Raw genomic sequence first — 20,156 nt, forward strand, 5'->3', positions numbered from 1 at the left:
GTGAGAATGGATGAGTGAGGTGTGTCAGGAGGCCTGGAAGAAGTTCCAGGTGAGGCATGGTACTTGGGCTACTAGGATGACTGCAGAGAAAGAGAGGGGGATCTGACATACAACGAGACCATCTCTTGCGAGGTGTGGCACGTTTTGGCTAGCTAATTTTAATACCTTGACAGGTACTAACCGCCATGAAGACCTGAGTCAGCCTATATATATTTTTAATAAGGATCTGCATTTCCATTTCCCTCTTGAATTGGGTATCAGGAAAATCTCCATTTTCTTAGGTAAAACTTCGGATATGCTGGCTTCAAATAAAAGGACAATATACTTTATATTCCCTTTTCTTATATGCCAAGAAATTCAAAGTTAAATTAAGTGTTCAACTATAGTCATTAACTTATTCTAGGTACTTCTAATAACTACTAACAACCAGTGTCCAGCTCCTGTTATGGGATTCCAATCTACTTTTACTTGTACTTGTCCAGTTTTACATTATCCATAAATTTAGTATTGCTCCCTCACATTTTGGTTTTTGAAATTTTATGGGGCATAAATTGCAAATAATTAAAAATGCCCAGGTGTGCCTTTTGCTCACATTCAAAGGTTTGACATTTAGCTCCATGAGAGAGCAGTTTAGCGGGGAATGATGGAGGTCTTACCCTGAGATTTGTATCTCAGCTCCTTAAGGCTGAAGAGAGGCCCGTGAGTCTATGTGGGCTCCAACCTCCAGTACAGAAAGATACCAGTGTGTCCTAGGCACACAGGAGCTCTGACACTGGGTTGTCATCCAGCCTTCCAGGGCGGGTATCACCTGCTGTGAACTAAGAGAGGGCCTTTCAGAACTTTGAGCGGGTCCTGCCGCCAGCTGAGAACACAGAGCTCCGAGAAGTGGCTCAGGTGTTTTGCGGGGGTGGGATGACCAGTGATGTTCTTTGTGGGATTGATGTTCTTACTATTATGATGTAGTTTGTGCCAACAAGGTTTAACTTTAAAAAAAAAAAAAAAAAAAGTAAAAATATGCATGTGGAAAGGAAAAAAAAGAAATCAAACTGTAAAAACGATGTACGTTGTATTTCTACCTTGAACTTGCCAACCTCCCTAGATGACCAGTGTTTTCTATTTCTCAAGTGTCCTTTTAGAGATATTTAGCATTTAGATATTCAAACATACACATTCCCTCTTTTCTGCACAAACTGTAGCATTCTTCTAAACCTGGCTATAAATAAATAAATACTTCTTAGAATTCACATAGTACTGATATAGAATACCAGTTTTCAAAAGAACAGCCCTTTAAAAAACTGAACAGCCACACTTTTTGGTGGCTACGTATTATTCCATTATACAGATGCACCATAATTTAACATGTGCTCTACTGATGAATATTTAGAATGCTTCCCAACAACAGTGCAATAATAAGTTAAGTGGAACAGGAAAGGTCCATTAGAAATTACTTTTACTTTGTTTACATTCAATTTTTAAAAATTCCCTGCTTTGAAAATGGGAATTAATGGACCATAAATACACTGTTAACTAATACTGCAATTTAAACAAACTCATTTTGATGTAATCAAGTTGTTGTGAAGGACTGGTGAACAATCAAAAACAGTCTGGTGTTTGTGGTGTAAGGGGTGGAGTGTGGGAAGGAGCATGGGGAAATTAGCAATGTGCAGGGGAGTCAACAGGAGAGCGAGCACATGGGATTGGGTTACTTTTTAAAAACTATCAACTTCAAATTACATCAACTTAACCAGGAGGGAGGTTTCTTAAGAATTGCACCTCAACTCCCTAGGCACAATGTTTTCTTTTCTTTCAATGCTCCATTTTTCACTTTGTTTACTTCAGTGGCAGTATTTTTTCATATACAATTTTTAAGGGTTACATTCCATTTACAGTTATCACAAAATATTGGCTACACTCCTGTGTTGTACAGTACATCCTCGAGCCTATCTTACTTATACCCAATAGTTTGTACCTCCCACTCTGCCACCCCTATATTGCCCCCCCCACTCTTGTACTGGTAACCACTAGTTTGTTCTCTATATCTCTATAATATATTTTGTTATATTTTGTTGTATTTTTTAGATTCCACATATAAGCGATATCATACAGTATTTATCTTTTTGTCTGACTTATTTCACTTAGCATAATGCAGTGGCAGTATTTTTGACAAGCAAAAGATTTACAATGTAAACAAACTACGAGTCTTAAAATCTAAAGCAAGCATAGAAATATACAAAATAATCCATACAAATTCAAAATGTTACCCAAGTTTATAATGGCATTCACCATAATTTGATGTTAGCAAAATTGCAGAAAATTTTCACAGCTTTTATGTTTCCACCTCTATGAGTTTCCACGCTTAAGTAATACTGGTGCTATAGCAGCAGCACACCTAGTAGATTTGACAGTTAGAGTGGATCATTTTTAAGACCCCCTTCCTTTGACAAAATTATCTTCAGTAATCATCAGCACTGTTTCACCGTTTTAAACTTTAAACACAAAAACTCTGAAAGTGGTAACAGAGAATGACGTAACTCTAGTTCTACTTTTTCGTCTTCATAACTACTGTGGCCATTTCCAAATCACAGAAGCAGCAGCACTGTGTGGACTGCAGCTCCAACGATTCCAAACTGTTAGAACTTACTCTAGAATATAAGACTGAGTCTTTAATCACATGTGTTATTAAAGAATAAGTAACATAATGGATAAGCAATATAAGTGTGCTGGTTTGAAGCATATATATGTGTGTGTGTCTATACATATATACGAAATAAAATATATATGAAATATATATACGAAATAAAAGCCCAACACTAATTTTACCAGTTGTTTAAGGTTTAGGCCAACAAAGGATTTTTTCTTTTTGAGGAATATTTTATTGATAGCATTGTTTAGAACTGTGGGCACAGTGTGATAATAAAAATGACAACCATTTTTAGATGGTTTTGCCATATAAACTTCTCTGCAATGAACCTCCTTAATGCCTGCACCTGGGGCAGACCATTCCCACCCTCTCACCTTTGGTTCACCACTGTCCCTTAGAATTCCCTAAATAATTTAATTAGTTTTAATTCGGAATGGATGACCCGTAGGTACAATGTCAGGAAGTATCAAAAATGAAGGTATTCAAGAATTCACATAATGAAACTCCACCATCTGAAACAATCTCAACAAAGTATGAGTTTTAAAGTTGTTAGGATTAACTTTTTTACATAAAATTAAAGTAGAACATACATTCAGAGAAGTGTACAAATCACAAGTTTACAGACTGGTTAATTTTTATAAAGTGAACACACCCATGTAACCAGCACCCAGATGAGGAAATAGAACAGAAGCCCCCTCATCCATGCTCCCTTTCAGTACAATCAAACGCCCCATGTCACAAGAGTAATCTTCATCCTAAAATACTGTACGTTAAGTCTGGTTTTGTGAACGTTTCACAAGTGGAATCACATAGTGCTGATTCCTCTGTGTTTAGTTCTATTTGTGCAGCATTACAGTGAGAGAGCCATCCATGCTGTGGTGTTCATCTATCCTTGTCACTGTAGAGTACTCCACTGAATGGACTATACCACCACCTATCTCTTCTAGGGATGGACATTTACAATGTTTCCAAATTGAACCTATTATGAAGAGCGCTACTCTGAACATTCAGGGATAAGCATTTGATGAACTCATGTGTGTACTCCTGTTAGGTGTTCCTAGGAGTGGAATTGCTGGTCATGAGATCTATGTGCACTTTCAGCTTTCATTTAGATAAGAGGAACAGATTGGTTTTTGAATTATCTTGCTTTCCTTAAAAAAGTTTGAGACAACTTTGTATTTAAGTATTAGTGTATATTTAATAGGTTAGATTTTAAAAGACTTCTCAACTAACAGTAAATAAGCAATTTGCTATTACAACTGCTTTGCAGTTACTTTTGAACATGGAAAATAATTACACAGCCATCCAACCATATCATAGTTGTTCTTTGGGAATTTTCTAGGAGGAGGTATTGATGTGAAAGATAATTATCTGTCAGCTGATGATATTATGATTATCCCAGAAAGAAATATGGTCACTGAACCCCCGTGGAGCAAAGGTAATATCGAAGAAAGAATGCTAACATTAAATCAGCAACAGAGGAGGCAAACTCTGTAATGAGTCTATGATTCGTGCTGAGTTCATTATCCACCCTCTCGACTCATTTTTCCCAACTGAAAACTCAGGGCAAACCTATTTCATATAGTTCTGAAGGCAAGAAAATGAGGGAAAAAATGCTGGTATCAGACATACAAACTATTTTTGCCTAATCAGCTCTTATCTGATTACAGGATATTTTCTAAAAGCAAATAAATATAAAAATCCAAGAAACAGGGACTTCCCTGGTGGTGCAGTAGTTAAGAATCCATCTCCCAATGCAGGGGACACAGGTTTGAGCCCTCATCTGGGAAGATCCCACATGCCGCAGAGCAACTAGGACCATGCGCCACAACTCCTGAGCCTGAGCTCTAGAGCCCACAAGCCACAATTACTGAGCCCACGTGCTGCAACTACTGAAGCCTGTGCGCCTAGAGCCCGTGCTCCGCAACAAGAGAAGCCACTGTAATGAGAAGCCCAAGCACCGCAACAAAGAGTAGCCCCCGCTCGCCGCAACCAGAGAAAGCCCACGCGCAGCAACGAAGACCCAACCCAGCCAAAAATAAGTAAATGAATAAATAAATTAATTAATTTTTAAAAATCCAAGAAACAACTAGAACCCAGCAAACTTATCCTTCCAACAAATTCCAAGTTCAAACGATATCCTATCCTCCGGGTATAAGCCAGCTGTTGGGGCCCAGGGCAGCCCGTTCCAAAATGTGCCTCAATGGCGTACTTATTTTGGATTAAAGTTACTTAAGAAACAACCAATGGAAGAGGTTGACCCGCCCCTCGGTCTCCCTGAAATCAGGAAATAAATCTCTCATATGAAAGGTATACTTCCTGCGTCTGGAGGTAGAAGGACACCCTCATCACCAGAGATGGAGAATTTAGGGCCGAGAAGCCTTTTAAACAAACCTTGTTACTTTAAAATTTTACTTCCCCAAGCCCAAGCCCTGTTTAGATTCTTCACTAATTAAGCACCCCAAACCTACGTCTCTTTGTCCTGTGATTCCTCACAAATTTATCATTTGTCTAAAAAGTATAATAGATGCCTGCTTCAGCCACTTCTTAGGTCCCATTTCTGTGTGAACTCCATTGCCATGAATTAAAAATTTGTTTCTGTTTCTCCTATTAATCTGTCTTGTGTCAATTTTATTTTCAGTCCAGCCACAAGAACTCAAGAGGGGTAGAAGGGGAAATTTCCCCCTCCCTAGCTAGTCATGGGCCATGTTCTAAAATGAAAAAAAACAAAAACAAAAAAACAAGCGCCTTGCCGATGTGACTGGAGAGGGCAAGTCCAGGCAAACGGGCCCTTCTAAGGAATCTTTGCCCATTTTGCCCTAGAACAGAGACCCTCTATATGAACTGGGTTCAGAGACCAGCTCCTTCTCCTACCACCTAAGGCAGGAGTCCTTTCTACAGTATCCTGACCTGCGGTGCCTTCTGGCTAAATACTACCTTCAGACACAGGAAAATCATTCCTTTAATAAAATACTCACCATGTCCCGGGCAGACCTAATTGTTAGAGAGTTCTTTTTCCTGTTGTTATTAGTCTTCTATTGCTGCTTTAACAAACTACCAACAATTTAGTGATTTAAAACACCACCAATTGATGGTCTTCTACTTCTGTAGGTCGGACATCCAACACGGGTCTCACCAGGCTGAGATCAAGGTATTGGTGGAGCTGTGTTCGCTTCTGGAGGCTCTGGGGAGGATCGGATTCTTTGCCTCTTTCAGCTTCCACATTCCTTGTCTCTTAGCTCCTTGCCCCATTTTCAAAGCCAGCAACACCAGGCTGAGCCCTCACATTGCCAGCTGTCATCTCTCTAGACCTCTTCTCTTGCCTCCCTCTGCCACTTTTAAGGAAACTTGTGATTTACCCACTCACATAAGCCAAGGTATTTCCCTGTCTGCTCTTAGCGACCTCCACTCCCCCTTTCCATGTAATGTAATACACCCCCTAACACTGTGGTAAGAACTCGGACATGCTGATGCCTACCACACCCGTTACGTTGCAATCGGCTTCCCAGCCGCTTCCACCTACAGCTCTGCCTTCTGCAATCACGCAGGCCTAAGAACACTGCTGTAAGACAATCCTGCAACCGTCTTTCATTTCCCCCCTCATCTCACCTTTCCACTCCCCCTTCACACCACAGAGTTCTTCAGGTCCTACTGCTTCCTAGGATCCAAGTTCCATGTTTATTTTTATTAAACTCCATCCTGACTTCAGACCTCCCTTCCATCTAGTTCAGAGACTTGAGAATCCTGAGTCTTCACCTGTCATCATCTCATCTCAGACACCTGACGGACAGCATGGACAGCGGTCACTCCTCTGCGTCTCACTCTCCGCATCTCTAACCTCAGAGAAGATCTGTTTCCAAAGCCCACCACTGTGATCAGAAGAGAGAACGTATACGAGCCTCATCTGTATACTGAAACGTGCCACATAAACGTAGACCACTCCTGTCAACCCAGGGACTTCAACACAGACCTGGACAGAGATTAAAGACAGAGCCTCAAGTCACATCTCCAGAGGTGTGACCCAAAGTAGACGGTGGTTCATAATCAACAAACAAGATAGACGCTTTCCCCCCAGAGCCAGTCTGAGTCCCAATCCATGCTTATCAGGTGAGCAGCACAGATGCAGCAATGGCTTTTGTCAAACAGAAAACTTAGTACTTTTTCTGGTTTGTGAGTTTATAACAAGCCTTAGGTTTTAGACATAACTGCTCAATCAGGTACAAAATTACAATCTTTCCCACAAAGATATGATTAGAGATGTCATGAAATTCTGCCTGGAAGCAAAAAAGGCCATCGTTAATAAATGTGTGGGGAATGGATTAAAAACTTGAGGATCTATATGCGGGCAAGTCCTGGAAAACAGTGTAAGGTCGAAGTAGAAGCAGGTTACAATGCTAGGCAGAGAAAGCTGACTGCACCAGACAGCAAGGAAACAAAAAAGTGAAACATCAAATTCCCTCAAATTCTTCCCTAAATAATCCTTCTCCTACACACTTGTTACTTGTGCAGCTGAGACATGTAAGTCACAAGACAAGACTTCGGCTTGGTTTCTCCTCTGTTACCTCTCACTCAGCAAGCGTATTTGTTCATGGATGTGTTCCACTGCTTCATTTCATGTTTTTGAAATTGAAGGAAAAAAAAAAAAGCAATATTCTTCAAAGAACGATTCTTCCCATTTCATGCGTGGGGAAAACAAGGCCTAGCCCAGTTACGTAGGATCCAGAGTCCTCTGAGGGGAGGGCTGGGCCAGGGAAGGGGCTCTGCAAAACCTCAGGCCTCTGGAAACCTGGCTCCAGGTGCCTGAACGACAGGGAAATGAGTGTGAGGGTTGCCAAGGGCGGAATGGAATGGTGCAGCTCAGGCAGAGGCAGCGTTTGGCTGACACAACTACTTTGTCACTGGCCTCAGAAAGAAAAGGCCTGCAGGAATAAAGGGGAAGCAGATCAGTCCAAAGGCAGGGGAGAGGGCTTGGGCACGGGGTAGGAAAGGAGCAGGCTGCAGACACTCCCTTCCCACTGGCCTCTCCCTTCCACCTGGAGGGCTTGGAAGGGCTGGGCAGGAATTACTTGGTTGCAAAAATGAAAACATCAAGAGGATTGTCCCTGACAAGAGACAGTATAATAGGCACCGATGGATGCAAGGAGACGCTGGCATTTTCGCCACTTTGAACCTCTCCTCTCCATCCTCTCCCAGCCATGATCAAAGGACCAAGATTTCAAATTGTGAAGCAATTTTTTCCAATGGCAGCATCTGGCTCCTTGGCAGGCAGCGCTGGGAGCCAGGCCCTGTCGTGGGCGTCCATCCAGGCCTGCCACGTGGTGAGGCTCGGCCAGGCAGGGCACCACGTGGGCCTTACAGCTGCTCCCCCAGGCGCCGCAACAGCAGTTGCTCTGCCCTGGGCCGTGAGCCGGCAGGCAGAAGTGCTCCAGGAGGCAGCCCAGGCAGGGGACTCTTGAGGCTGCGGTCTGCTCCCCAACCCTCCCGCCTGACTCATCTGCCTGCATCTGCCCCGTGGCTTCGGAGGCCTGGGGTGCGGGAAGCTGGGATGACTGTGGGACAGCCGCCACGCCCCCTCCTCCCACCCCCCGGGGGCAGGTCGACTTGCATTTGGGGAGAGCGAGAAAGCTGCCCAAAGGGAAGGGAGGCTTTGAGGGTGTTCGGGCCATGGTGCCCCTGCCCGGTGCAACAGGACGAAGCTGTAGCTCTCCGGCCACAGCTGTTCTAAATAAAAATAACAGGCATAAACTCAGCCCCCCCGCCCCAACTCTTCAAGTTACTTCCCACGAACTAGGGCATATATTTACATCTACAAAATAGAAGATTTTAAAAAACAACCACCAAGAGCCCCTTTATAGTGCAGATCAGCACCCATTTGAATTTCATCAACATTTAGTACTTCAAAGAATCTTAAAAGCTTGCTCTAATTACAATAGGCACTGCCTGAAAGACTGGCTGTTTGCATTGCAAATTCCTACAAATACTCGCATTCATTAAAAAAAAATTCAATTAATATCGCCCACACAACTTCAGGTAACTGCCACCGGTGACTTCACACAGTAGTAGCTGGGGTGAAAGAGCAAAGGTCTCAGGTCCTAGTACAAAGCAGCTGCACAGGCCAGTTCTCTCCACCGGAGGCAGTTAATGAGTCCTGGGCGCCCAGCTGAGCTGGCCCTTCACCCAAAGCATTCACCAGGCAGGCGAACATCGGCCAGAGACCACCTTTTCCAGACCAGAAAACAAGGCCTTTTTTCTGGTCTGGAGTTTTTGTGCATGAACAGTCTTACATAGAACAATAACAACAAATCAATCAACTAATTAACAAGTGGAGAGTTGCCAAATAAAATAACAGGCTTCCTGGTTAAATTTGATTTTTATATAAACAACATACTTTTTTCCGTGGGGATAGATAGGGACATATCCCTTTGTCCCAAAGATGGCATGGGACAGACACTAAAAAAGTATACGCTGTTTACCTGAAATTCAAATCAAACTGGGTGGTTTAAATTCTTATTTGCTAAATCTGGCAACTCTTCTAACAATTCACCTTTACCAAAAAAGAATAACAAAAATTGGGACTTACCCTCAAATTTCCATTGCTGTACGGAGACATCTTATGCTCAAAATATTTTTGAGTGGGAAAAAAATGAAGCTGCTGAATAACACATGGAGCATGATACTTCTTTTAGTGAAAACAAATGGTGTACGTAAACGTTTGTAGATGCGTATAAAAAGCCAGGGAGGATACAGGGCTGGCAGAGGGCCGGTCTCACTTTTTCTTCTATAGTCTTTGGAACGGCTCGGAAAATTTAATAAGCTTCTCTTGCTTTGGTAATGTAAACAGTACATTAAAATGGGGGTGGATGGGTAGGGTGTACCTTGCATCTCTACCTTCACAGGGAGAGGGAATTTCACACATCACCAAGGGTATAGGTCCAGTTTTAGACAACTGACCAAGATGCCTGAGGGGTTTATGACTATGTCTAGGTAATCCACTAACTCCTTGCAAAACTGGGTCTGGAAATAAGCAGCCACACCCTGATTGTGCCACTTCAATTCTTTCCTTCTCAAGCTTTTCTTGGTGATGGTTACAGAGTGAAGCTAACTGTGCCTCCATGAACAGGGTGAATGCTGGGAGGTGCAGGTGTACCACACGTCTGCTTTCCCCTGGGCTTCTGCTTAGCAGCAGCTCTTGGGGGACACAGTGGCTCTGCATCTCAGCCTGTAACCACGGCACGGAGCAGAGTTAAACAGCCCCATGCAGGAAAGAATGGACCCCTGACCTTGGCTTTGTTAGCAACCACTGAGCCCAATGGCCCAGGACAGAAAGCATTAGAGGAACAGCTGTCAGATGGATTCTCCCATGAGGTTAAGGGAATTCCCAATTTAGATTCTGCCTAGATGTCCTGAAGAGTTCAAGGTTAAAAAAAAAAAAAAAAAAAGGATCCGTGGTGGGACTGAGGTCGAGGGATTGAGGGAAAAGCAGAGTGAGCTTCTGCTCCCAGCTTCCAGGCTGTCCTATTCTGCCTTATGTTTTCAGTGGATTCAGAAAGGCTCTTTTAAATAAAGTCACTGCCATGGAGATCGTTTCCACCCTCAACTCTCACAATTCTCCAGGTTCTGTGAGGCCCAGTGGCCCCCAGGACCTTCTGTCAACTCTCAGTAGGACTCCTGGTCTCTGCACAAGCGTCCACCTGCCCTGAAAACTCCTTCCCACTCCCCTTCCATTGATTAAATTCTTTCAAGATTCAGCTCAAATGCCACATCTTTGTGAGGCCTTCCAGAATGTTCTCAGGCAGAAAGAGCACCTCCTCTACCTCTGTGCTTCCACATTTCCACTAGAGCCCCTATCCCACAGTGTGTCTGCCATCCCACACCAGACCCTAAGGTCTGCCTCTTACTCATGTCTGCTTCCCCAGCTTTCTAGGAGCAAAGTAGAAATCAGTGAATTGACTGATTTGTTGAATGACTCACTGGCGATGTGTATATTCATTACTAATGTAAATGATTAAACTATTTCTCTAAGAACCTAACAACTCCAGAGAGAGCCTGGAAAAGTTTTTGTGTGAATCTCTTGAGGTCTCCTCCTACCCCCTTTCAGTAAATTCCTTGAGAAATTTATTCAACAAACTGTCAGATGCCTACGATATCTGCCTACACTATCAGTGCTGGCCAAGTGACAGTTCTAGGACCCCGTGTACAGCAATTCCTCTAGGTGTACTGAATGAAATAACTCTTCATCAACTGAATTAAAAAAATAAATAAATAAAATAAAAAACTGTTGAAAATCTGCTATATACATTGCACTGCTGGATAAACAAATGCTATGGATAGGATCCTTTCTCCCTGGGGAAGGCTTACAAAGTTTAGGGCACAGGCCTGGGAAAACAGGAAGGAAGCAATAATAGACAGCAGTCAATGCAGAAAGCGCTAACAAGCTCCAGATATTTTTCTCATAAAATCAAGCCAAAATGGGTTGGATGTGCAAGGTTACTGACCACCATGCCCCCCCAACCCCCATCCTTCTACATGAAATCAGAAACTGCTATCCAAAGATGATTTTTCAAAAAAACAGACCCTGGTGAAGATAATCATAGAGTCACAGTCTACCAAAGAGAATTTATCATGTATTAGCCCCATCAGTACCTCTGAATATGGTATTTCTTGCTAATCTTCCTTCCACTACATCATTCCATTACTTCCTATTGTTCACATAATTTCAGAACTTAACACTGTTGTGAGAAGAGACAGAAGTAGAGAGAAAGGGAAAGCTTGTTGAACTGAAAGGCCCTTTCCTTATTGATAACCGTTTAAAACATGTGGGGAGCAAATTATTCCATTTTGCTAACGTCCTTTTCCATGAATTGCAACAGGGACATTTGGTTCCAAATGATAGACTCAAGTCTACAATTCCAGCCTAAATCATGCAGAATCCAATTAGAAACAGGCTGAAACTCTGGAGGGTTACATGTGCACCCAGTGTCTTCTCCCTAAATAAAGCCCAGTTGTTTTATTTATAGTGCCTGTCATTTTGTCCAACAAATGTCATTTCGTTCCTACCAAGATAAAAACATCTTCTAAAGGCTGCCCTCTTTCCAGATAATTCGCTTTCCATTTCTGTTCTATAATATCTTCTCACATCTCCTCTGGTTAGTAAAACTAGCCTTGCTTTTTCTTCCTCCAGAAAAATAGGTTAAGAAAGTAAGTTGAATCACTATGAATAAATTGTTAATTGTTTACACTGGATGATCATAATCCCAAGAATTTTAAAAAGCAAAGCATAAATAGCCATAGGGTAACATGGAGTATATCCTGATTTCTAACATACCACTAATTTAGTAATGATTTGAGAGAAAAAAGAAGTATTATAATTAAGAATTTGTTTCTTAACCACAGGATACAGAGCCATACAATTTCATATTATTTTCTTCTTTGTTATTCCAAACAAAGTTTGAGAGTAAGCCTTCATCATCCTAATGATTCTTCTGAATAGTTTTAGGCTGTGAGGTTTATAAGTAACATGTTAGTGGCGCAGCTTTCTTTGAACCAGTGTCCCCAAGCTTGACACTCTTGAGGACTGTTAGGACAGAGAGTAGAATTTTGAGGCTCCTCCAAAAATATTACTTTCATTGCATTTTTTAATTTGGTTAAATCCATCATTTTGTTTATTCCCTTAATAAGCTACTTATGGCTGGAAACAAACTTCTTTTGAAAGTGAGCTGCAAGCTATACTTGGGTTTCTGTCTTTCAGGATGCATGACTGAATCGCACCTACTTCCTTCTAGCTTTGGGGATTCTATGATGAATTCCAAGACAGCTGACATTTTATCTTAAACTAGCTGCAGTGTCTGCCATATCGCTGGCAACCCACCTGCATGGATCTCAATACTGAAATGAAGCACAGCTCTGTCCACTTGTGGGTGTACATCTTCCCTTCTTAGAGCCCACAAAGCATCTGACCGTTGTTTTATAAGGAAAATAGAAGCATGGTTTTCTGCCAGTGCAAAATGTTCACTTAGTACAAATCTGGTCCCACACTCTTCCCTCAACGATAATGACAATTTCAATGCTGCATCAAACTATAATTTTTCTGAGACATTTTAATTAGGGATTCAAATTTAGGCTACTAAGTATAGTAGTATACACTACTAGTGCAAGTAATTCAACTACGGTGACAAGGAGGTGGTGAGATGCCTTTTACACTGCCTAGGGTTGCAAAGGGCAAGTAATAATAACCGCATCATGACTTACCCCTCTGTGTAGGGGTGGGCACGGTGTTTATCATGGCCACTGTAAGAAGCATCCCACTTCTATGACTGTTGACATGGGAAGTATATGTCTTAGAATCGAGGGAACACAGTATGTTTAACCTTATTAATAGTTGTTTCTATAGAGAGTGAGGAAGGATTAAAGACTTTGAGTGGAAAGAAAAAATAGCTGCAGATGCAGAGGAAGCCAAAACCCAAAGTGACAACAGAAAGTTGTTTTCTTTTAAATTACGCCACACGAGGCTGATGAAGATGCCTGGTATGCTCACTATTAACGGCTTGACAACTTTCGAAAGCAACTTGGTTCTTTACACACAGACACAAACTCACACATACCTACACACACACACACACACACACACATATCCTAATCAGTGTCTAATGAGAATGGTTAAATTATGATACACCCAGTAGAGAGGATATTATGTAGTCATTAATAATGGTATTAGGGATCTAATGACATCTAGCTACAGGGAAGGGTGCGAGATAAGGAAGAAAAGCAGGATGCCAGATTTAACGCACTCCTTGGTTGAAACTACATAAACATGTATCACATTAAGCCATATTCATGGTGCATTTAGGAAGGAATTAAGAATTATAGATTTCGAAAACTGCCTAGAAGATTATGATGTTGGCTTCATAAACATGTGAACGCGATGGTGCTGCCCCCTGCACAGGCAGCTACCAGGGTTGCACTGATCGCTCTGCTAAAACTTAGGATTCAACTTGAACTTCCTGGTAACAGCAGTCTACTCACCTTGTTGCCCAGGTAAACAGACACCTGAGCGCCCCATACTGACATGCCTTCACAAAGAAACTACACTGCTTCACTTCAGGTACCCGCACTGGCTTCCACGCATAGACGTCGTGGAAAGCACGTGGATTCCGGAGTCCAGCAGATCTGGCATCAATTAGCTGTGTGACTTTGCAGAAATCACTCTGCCTCTCCATGACTCAGTTTCTTTATGTGTAAAGTGGGAATAATCACATGTACCTCACAGGGTTTAAATAATACCAAGTACATGCTTATGCCTAGTCCAGGGACTGGCTCAAAGGAGGAACTCATTAACAGCCACGGTCACACACTGCTGAAAAAGAGAGGAGCCCCTTCCCTCCTGCTCCAGCAAATTCACTTTCCTCTCTTTGTAATGAGATGTAGAGTAGAATTAAAATGCACGGGAGTGAATAAAAAGTAGGCAAGAAGGAAGAGAAAGGAAATAAACAGGAGACTGTCATAAAAGGAAGAAGTTAAAGAACAAAAATTAAAAAGGCAAAATGTGGAGAAAGTTGCTTAACAGTAAAAAGAATCCTATTACTCTCTTGGCTCAAAATTTGTTGAAGCCACTGACAGCTCCCTATGACTGATACAAATGAACCCCCCTGATTCCTCTCTTTCCTCATTTTCCACCCACCTGTGTTTCCTATATAAGTGAGGGCCCAGCTGCAAAACACCTTGATGCACCTGAACACACCTTAACTAGCCTTACATGTCCCTTGTTTTGGTGCTTCCCACTGGTCCCTTACCTGCCAGACTCACTGCCATCTCTCCCTATCCTAATACTCGCAGACGTAACGGTCAAAGGAGGAGGTGACCCCTAACATCTCCCCGCTGGGACTGTAAAGTGGTACAACCATCTCAGAAAACAGCTGGGCAGTTTCTTAAGCTAAACACGGAGTTACTGTAAGACCCAGCAACTCCACTCCTGCATAGCTAGCTGCCCAAGAAAAACGAAACCATACGTCCACACACAGACTTGTCCACAAAGATCTCATAGCAGAATTATTTATAAAAGCCTAAAGTGGAAACAATCCACAAGTCTATCAACTAGTGCATGGATAAGTAAAATGCAGTCTATCCATACAGTGGGATAGTATTTAGCAACAGAAAGCAGCAAATCACTGACTCAGGCTAAGAAAACATTATAAGTGAGAGAAGCCAGATGCCAACAACCACACACTGAATGATTCCATTTACATGAAATGTCCAGAAAAGGCAAATCTGTACACGCAGAAAGCGGATGAGTAGCTGCCTGGGCCTGGAAGTGGGAATAAAGACTGACTGCAAATGGGCACTGGGCATCTTTTTTTTTTGCGGTACGCGGGCCTCTCACTGTTGTGGCCTCTCCCGCTGCGGAGCACAGGCTCCGGACGCACAGGCTCAGCGGCCATGGCTCACGGGCCCAGCCGCTCTGCAGCATGTGGGATCCTCCCGGACCAGGGCACGAACCTGTATCCCCTGCATCGGCAGGCGGACTCTCAACCACTGCGCCACCAGGGAAGCCCTGGGCATCTTTTTGAAATGATAAAAATATTCTAAAATTTAAGAGTGGTGACGACCACAAAACTCTGCAAATTTTTCTAAATATCATTGACTTGTACACAGAAAATGAGTAAAATTTTATGGTATGTAAATGATACCTCAGTAAGGTTCTTAAGAAAAAAAAAAGGTCTCCCCAGATGCACAGCCATTCACAGAGGCCCTTGGGTGTCCCATACCATTAAGGCTCACAGGGTGGAGGGGCACCCACAACACTGGCATCTGTGGCTCTGCCATTCACTTGTGTTTTGGGGCCTGAGTCCTGGGGGGCCAGTCAGTCTTCCACCCTGAAGCCAGTGGAGTGGCCACTACATGACTCACTGACATCCCGTTTACCTCAGTGTCCCCTGGCAAAGAGCTGGGGTCACAGCTTGGGCGTAAGTGCGGGTACCTCAGGTGGACTCAGTATTTCTCCCACAGCAAACTCCTAAGCTGATCTAGCCTGAATGAGCCCAGAATGGACACGGAGCAATCATTATGAACAAACTAAGAGTCAGCCTGATGGTGACAACCTGGAGACTGCAGGCACTTTGAGAAAGAGGTAAAAGGAAGAAGAAAGGAGACGTGAGGATAGGACCTCTGTTGAAATGCACTGAATTCACACAAAAATGAAAATCTGTGAAGCAAATTGCTAATACGAAAGAAATTTCAAAAGGAAGATTAAGCCTACTTAAGAAACACCCACTGACATTCAAGGATAGAGTCTAAGTGTAATTCATGCTTTCTCAGTCATTAGAGGAAGGCAATGAGATTTCAAGTTGCAGCAAACTGTAAACCTAATTCAAACTGCCTTTCCTCATTTATTCTAACATAGTCAGGACTGAATTTCTTCATAAAGGTTAAGTACTGCTAACAATTATACTGAAGGAGTGATGTCTTCCATCATATTCATAGAAGAGCTCAATTTTAATTCTGCAAATCTTAATTTAATAAACTAATATCTAATCTCAGAGTAATTGTTTCTACATTCGCAAATCTCATACTAGCCACCACACTCTAAACATCTGCAAATCTAGACTTCATTATTTGGGGATTCATGACTGAAGGGTCCCATCACTGAAAGCATTTATTAAAATCATCCCCTGTGTAAAATGGAAAATTTTGGAAGCAAAAACAAAAACAACTTTCTAATACTTTGCATTCCACTTTATAGTCAAACAATATGCTGACTATAAGAAATCTTATTATCATTAAAATCCAATACTATATAGAGGACTTCCCTGGTGGTCCAGTGGTTAAGAATCCACCTTCCAATGCAGGGGACGCAGGTTCGATCCCTGGTCGGGGAACTAAGATCCCACATGCCGCAGGGCAACTAAGCCCGCAAGGCGCAACTACTGAGCCCACGCGCCACAACGAAGACCCAACGCAGCCAAAAAAAAAAAGGAAAACAAAAAAACCAATACCGTTTAATTTGAAAGCACTGAAAATGGCTTATTTTTATCTTATCCTACAATTTCTGATTAATTTTAATTCATTTGGGTAGAACAGTCTCTTTTTATATCCTTCACAATAGTGTCTCTCAAACTTTTGATCTTGGGACCCCTTTTCCACTCTTAAGATTTACTGAGGACCTCAAAGAGCTTTTGTTTCTGTAGGTTATAGCTGTCTGTATTTTCCACGTCAGAAATTTAAACTGAGAAAAATTTTAAATATTTATTACCTGATTTAAACATAATATTAAGCTCATTGGGTGTTAACATACATCTTTTTTTAATTAGACATACCTATATTTTAAAAAACAATGAAAATTAGTGAGAAGGATAGCACTGTTTTACATTTTGCAAATCTACTTAATGTGTGGCTTAATGAAAAATACCTAGATTCTCATACCTGCTTCTAAATTCAATCTGTCATGATTTGTACTTCAACTTTTGGTTGAAGTACATGAAGAAAACCCAGCCTCACATAAATATGTGGCTGGAAAAGGGAAGAATATTTTAATAGGTTCTTCAGATAATTGTGGCCATTTTTCTTTGACACTACACCAAAACTTGACAAGCCGTAGTTTTTAAAGGTTAGCTATAGTGTGGAGTCTGAAACCATATCAATGAACTTTTCACACTCTGTTACTTTAAAATCCATTGGTTTATCTTGCACAGTATAAAAAAAAAAATCACATTTGTTAATATGACTGTAGATCCCAGCAGAAAAGTCTTTTAAGTATTGGGAAGCTGTCAAGTTCACCAAAGTGGATACAAGTTTTCCAAAATTCTTATTTTTACTTGAAAGCTCAAAGCTTATATTTGGCAACAAAAATTATCCGTTGTTTTCCTTGATGTAGCAGGCAGGCTCACTGCATTCATTTTCAGTGTGTACTCTAGGTTCAAGATACAATAAACCTCATAAAGGACATTCTTGGTGTGACTGATTTTTTTTTTTTAATTTAAACTGTGTGGGCTTCCCTGGTGGCGCAGGGGTTAAGAATCTGCCTACCAATGCAGGGGACACACAGGCTCTATCCCTGGTCCGGGAAGATCCCACATGCTGCAGAGCAACTAAGCCAGTGCGTCACAACTACTGAGCCTGTGCTCTAGAGCCCGCAAGCCACAGCTACTGAGCCTGTGTGCTGCAACTACTGAAGCCCGCGTGCCTAGAGCCCGTGCTCTGGAACAAGAGAAGCCACTGTAATGAGAAGCCCGCATGCAGCAACAAAGACCCAACACAGCCAAAAATAAATAAATAAAAAATAAATTTATATTAAAAAAAACCCAGAAACTGTGCATGCAACCCAGCCCGACTGATCCAAGGCTTCAGCAGTTTTACCCTATTACATTTGAACCATCAATGAGCACATCAGCAGAGTTCAAAAGGAAAATAATATCTCAGTGTCATAATGAAAATTGTTTTGACCTTGTCAGCCCATTGAAAGGAGGCTGAGGAACCCCCCAGGGGTCTGTAGAACACCCTTTGAAATCTGCTGTGTTATCATATAACAACTGACCCCCAACCACCATTCAAGTCAATAGGTGGCAGCCACTAATTTAGAAGAAGGAAGTGACTGCTTAGAAAAAGGAAGTGCTTTTTCAGGGTGTCCACATGTATTACTGATCCCGAGAACATTAAATTAAGTAGAAGGCTACTTCCACAATCCAAATTCAATATGGAAGCATGACAAATGAAATCCAGTTACCATGCAAGGATTAAAAAAAAACCTAAACGAACTGAATTTAATATGTAAATTTCCTCCCAAGGAATTTAAAATATGAATTTTTCCTTAGTTCATCTGCTTGTTTCCCCCATTTGTTGATGTTCTTGTGCCAGGTGTTTGCTTAGCTTCGCAGATATGGAGAGCGATTGACAGACCCTGTGGGTGGGGTCCAGGGGACACGAAGCAGCCAGGAAACTGAGCAAAGGCACTTCAGTCAAACGGATCGGATTTCAAGCCCCAGGTCCCCACCCTGGTGCAGCCTGTACTTTGTGATCTCTGGGTCTCTGTTTTCTTAGTTGGATATGAGGCAAATTCCAGGTAACACTGGGAAGACTGGATAAAATGCATGTAAAGCATGAGCGCAGCTCCCGGCCCACAGCAGGCATTCGATCAGTGTAGCCACCATTATGAATAAGGTGTCCAGAGGAGTGGGACACACATCCAAGTAATGATGACACAGCATGGGAACTGAGTAACCACACAACGCGATAGACTAAAAGAAAAATCAACCATTTGTTTAAGTGAGGACGGTGCTATGTAATAAAGAAGCCACCACCTCAAAAGAAGGAGGGAAAGGAGGAGAAGTAAAAAGTCCACCCACTCACACACAAAGGCAGGCCATAGGACAGACTGCAAGGGAAACACCCGGAACCAGCTCTTTTAGGGCCTTTAATGCCATGCTAAGAAGCGCAAACATTTGAGCCATTTTCTTTTTATTCTTGTCAAGACTGAGGAGTTATAAACGCTCAGTGCCAGCAGGTCCTCTGCTCTTAGGCCCCCAGTACACACACATTATCCTTACGCTTGCTGTGACATCCCTGACCCAACAGCAGTCCCCTGGCCGGGCCTGACTAGTGGAGAAGGGACAGCAAAGCTGTCCTCAGAGGCCAGGGGACAGCAGGAAGCCCCAGCAGCTGGGGGAATGTGCCCTTGGTGTTTTAAGGCACAAATGAGGCACGTAATGGGCAGAGCCATTGTGTATTCTGACACTTATAAAATCTTGAAGCATGTCTTTAGCTCCACCCAAGCCCCTCCTTTGCCTCAGGTCCTACGCTCCAGTGGAATTTATAGGTTGCTTTGCTTAATGGTGTGCGAACAAACAGAAAGAGGGTCTAAGTGTCTCAAGTTGGCCATTGTGACCCCAGCCACCTGCAAAGTTTCTTGTCATTGCATGAGAGAGCCCTGAAGCCCAAGCAGCTGCCTGTGTCTCTTTGGCAGGGACAGCAAATGCCACCTGGGTCACCACATGGATGTGCCACAGGCCAGCATGAGGACGGCCCACGGATGTGAATCTGTGATCCCTTGGCGATCCTGCAGATCAGTCAGTGGGAATCCACAGCCAGTGCTCTGCCCTCAAGTGTGGGATGCGACCATTCAGACAAAATCCACTGAAATCACAGCAAGGTCTTACTCACCCAGAATTTTACGAGGAAGAAGGCATTTTGAGGGCCCTTTCCAAACAGTTCCTTTAAGCCACCTTTCTTTTCAGGAAATTTGTCATAAATCTGACGAATGTCCACGGATTCGAGCAATGGGTCACTGTAAGAATGGTTGGCATGCCCAATGTGCACGAAGAGGTGTTTGTTGTACTGTAAGAAACCAACAGAAACATTCCCATTACAAACCCTTTGATCAACCTGGGACACATCCATCTTGAGCTGCACAAAGAGTGGTAGTCTCGAAATCCCGGAATTCCGCCTTGAATGGCCTCGGGTCTGTGCCTTCGAAAAGATGAAGATATTAAGAAAAGCCATTATAGCTAAGGGTTAAAACAATCATTGT

The 20,156-nt window shown here is 42.5% G+C and overlaps 1 protein-coding gene across 1 annotated transcript in view; it reads right to left on the reverse strand.

Annotated features, from left to right (window-relative positions):
* The window catches only part of TEAD1 (TEA domain transcription factor 1), a gene marked incomplete at its 5' end in the record, with an annotated part of 262,701 nt that overhangs the window by 20,353 nt on the left and 222,192 nt on the right, over positions 1-20,156 (reverse strand). Inside the window, one exon of the mRNA XM_079929549.1 lies at positions 19,790-19,963. Coding sequence (XP_079785675.1) covers positions 19,790-19,963 — 174 coding nt within the window. The remainder of the gene's footprint in view (positions 1-19,789; positions 19,964-20,156) is intronic.

This window comes from Stenella coeruleoalba (genome assembly GCF_951394435.1).
Source record: "Stenella coeruleoalba genome assembly, chromosome: 8".
In the NCBI taxonomy this organism is placed as follows: domain Eukaryota; kingdom Metazoa; phylum Chordata; class Mammalia; order Artiodactyla; family Delphinidae; genus Stenella; species Stenella coeruleoalba.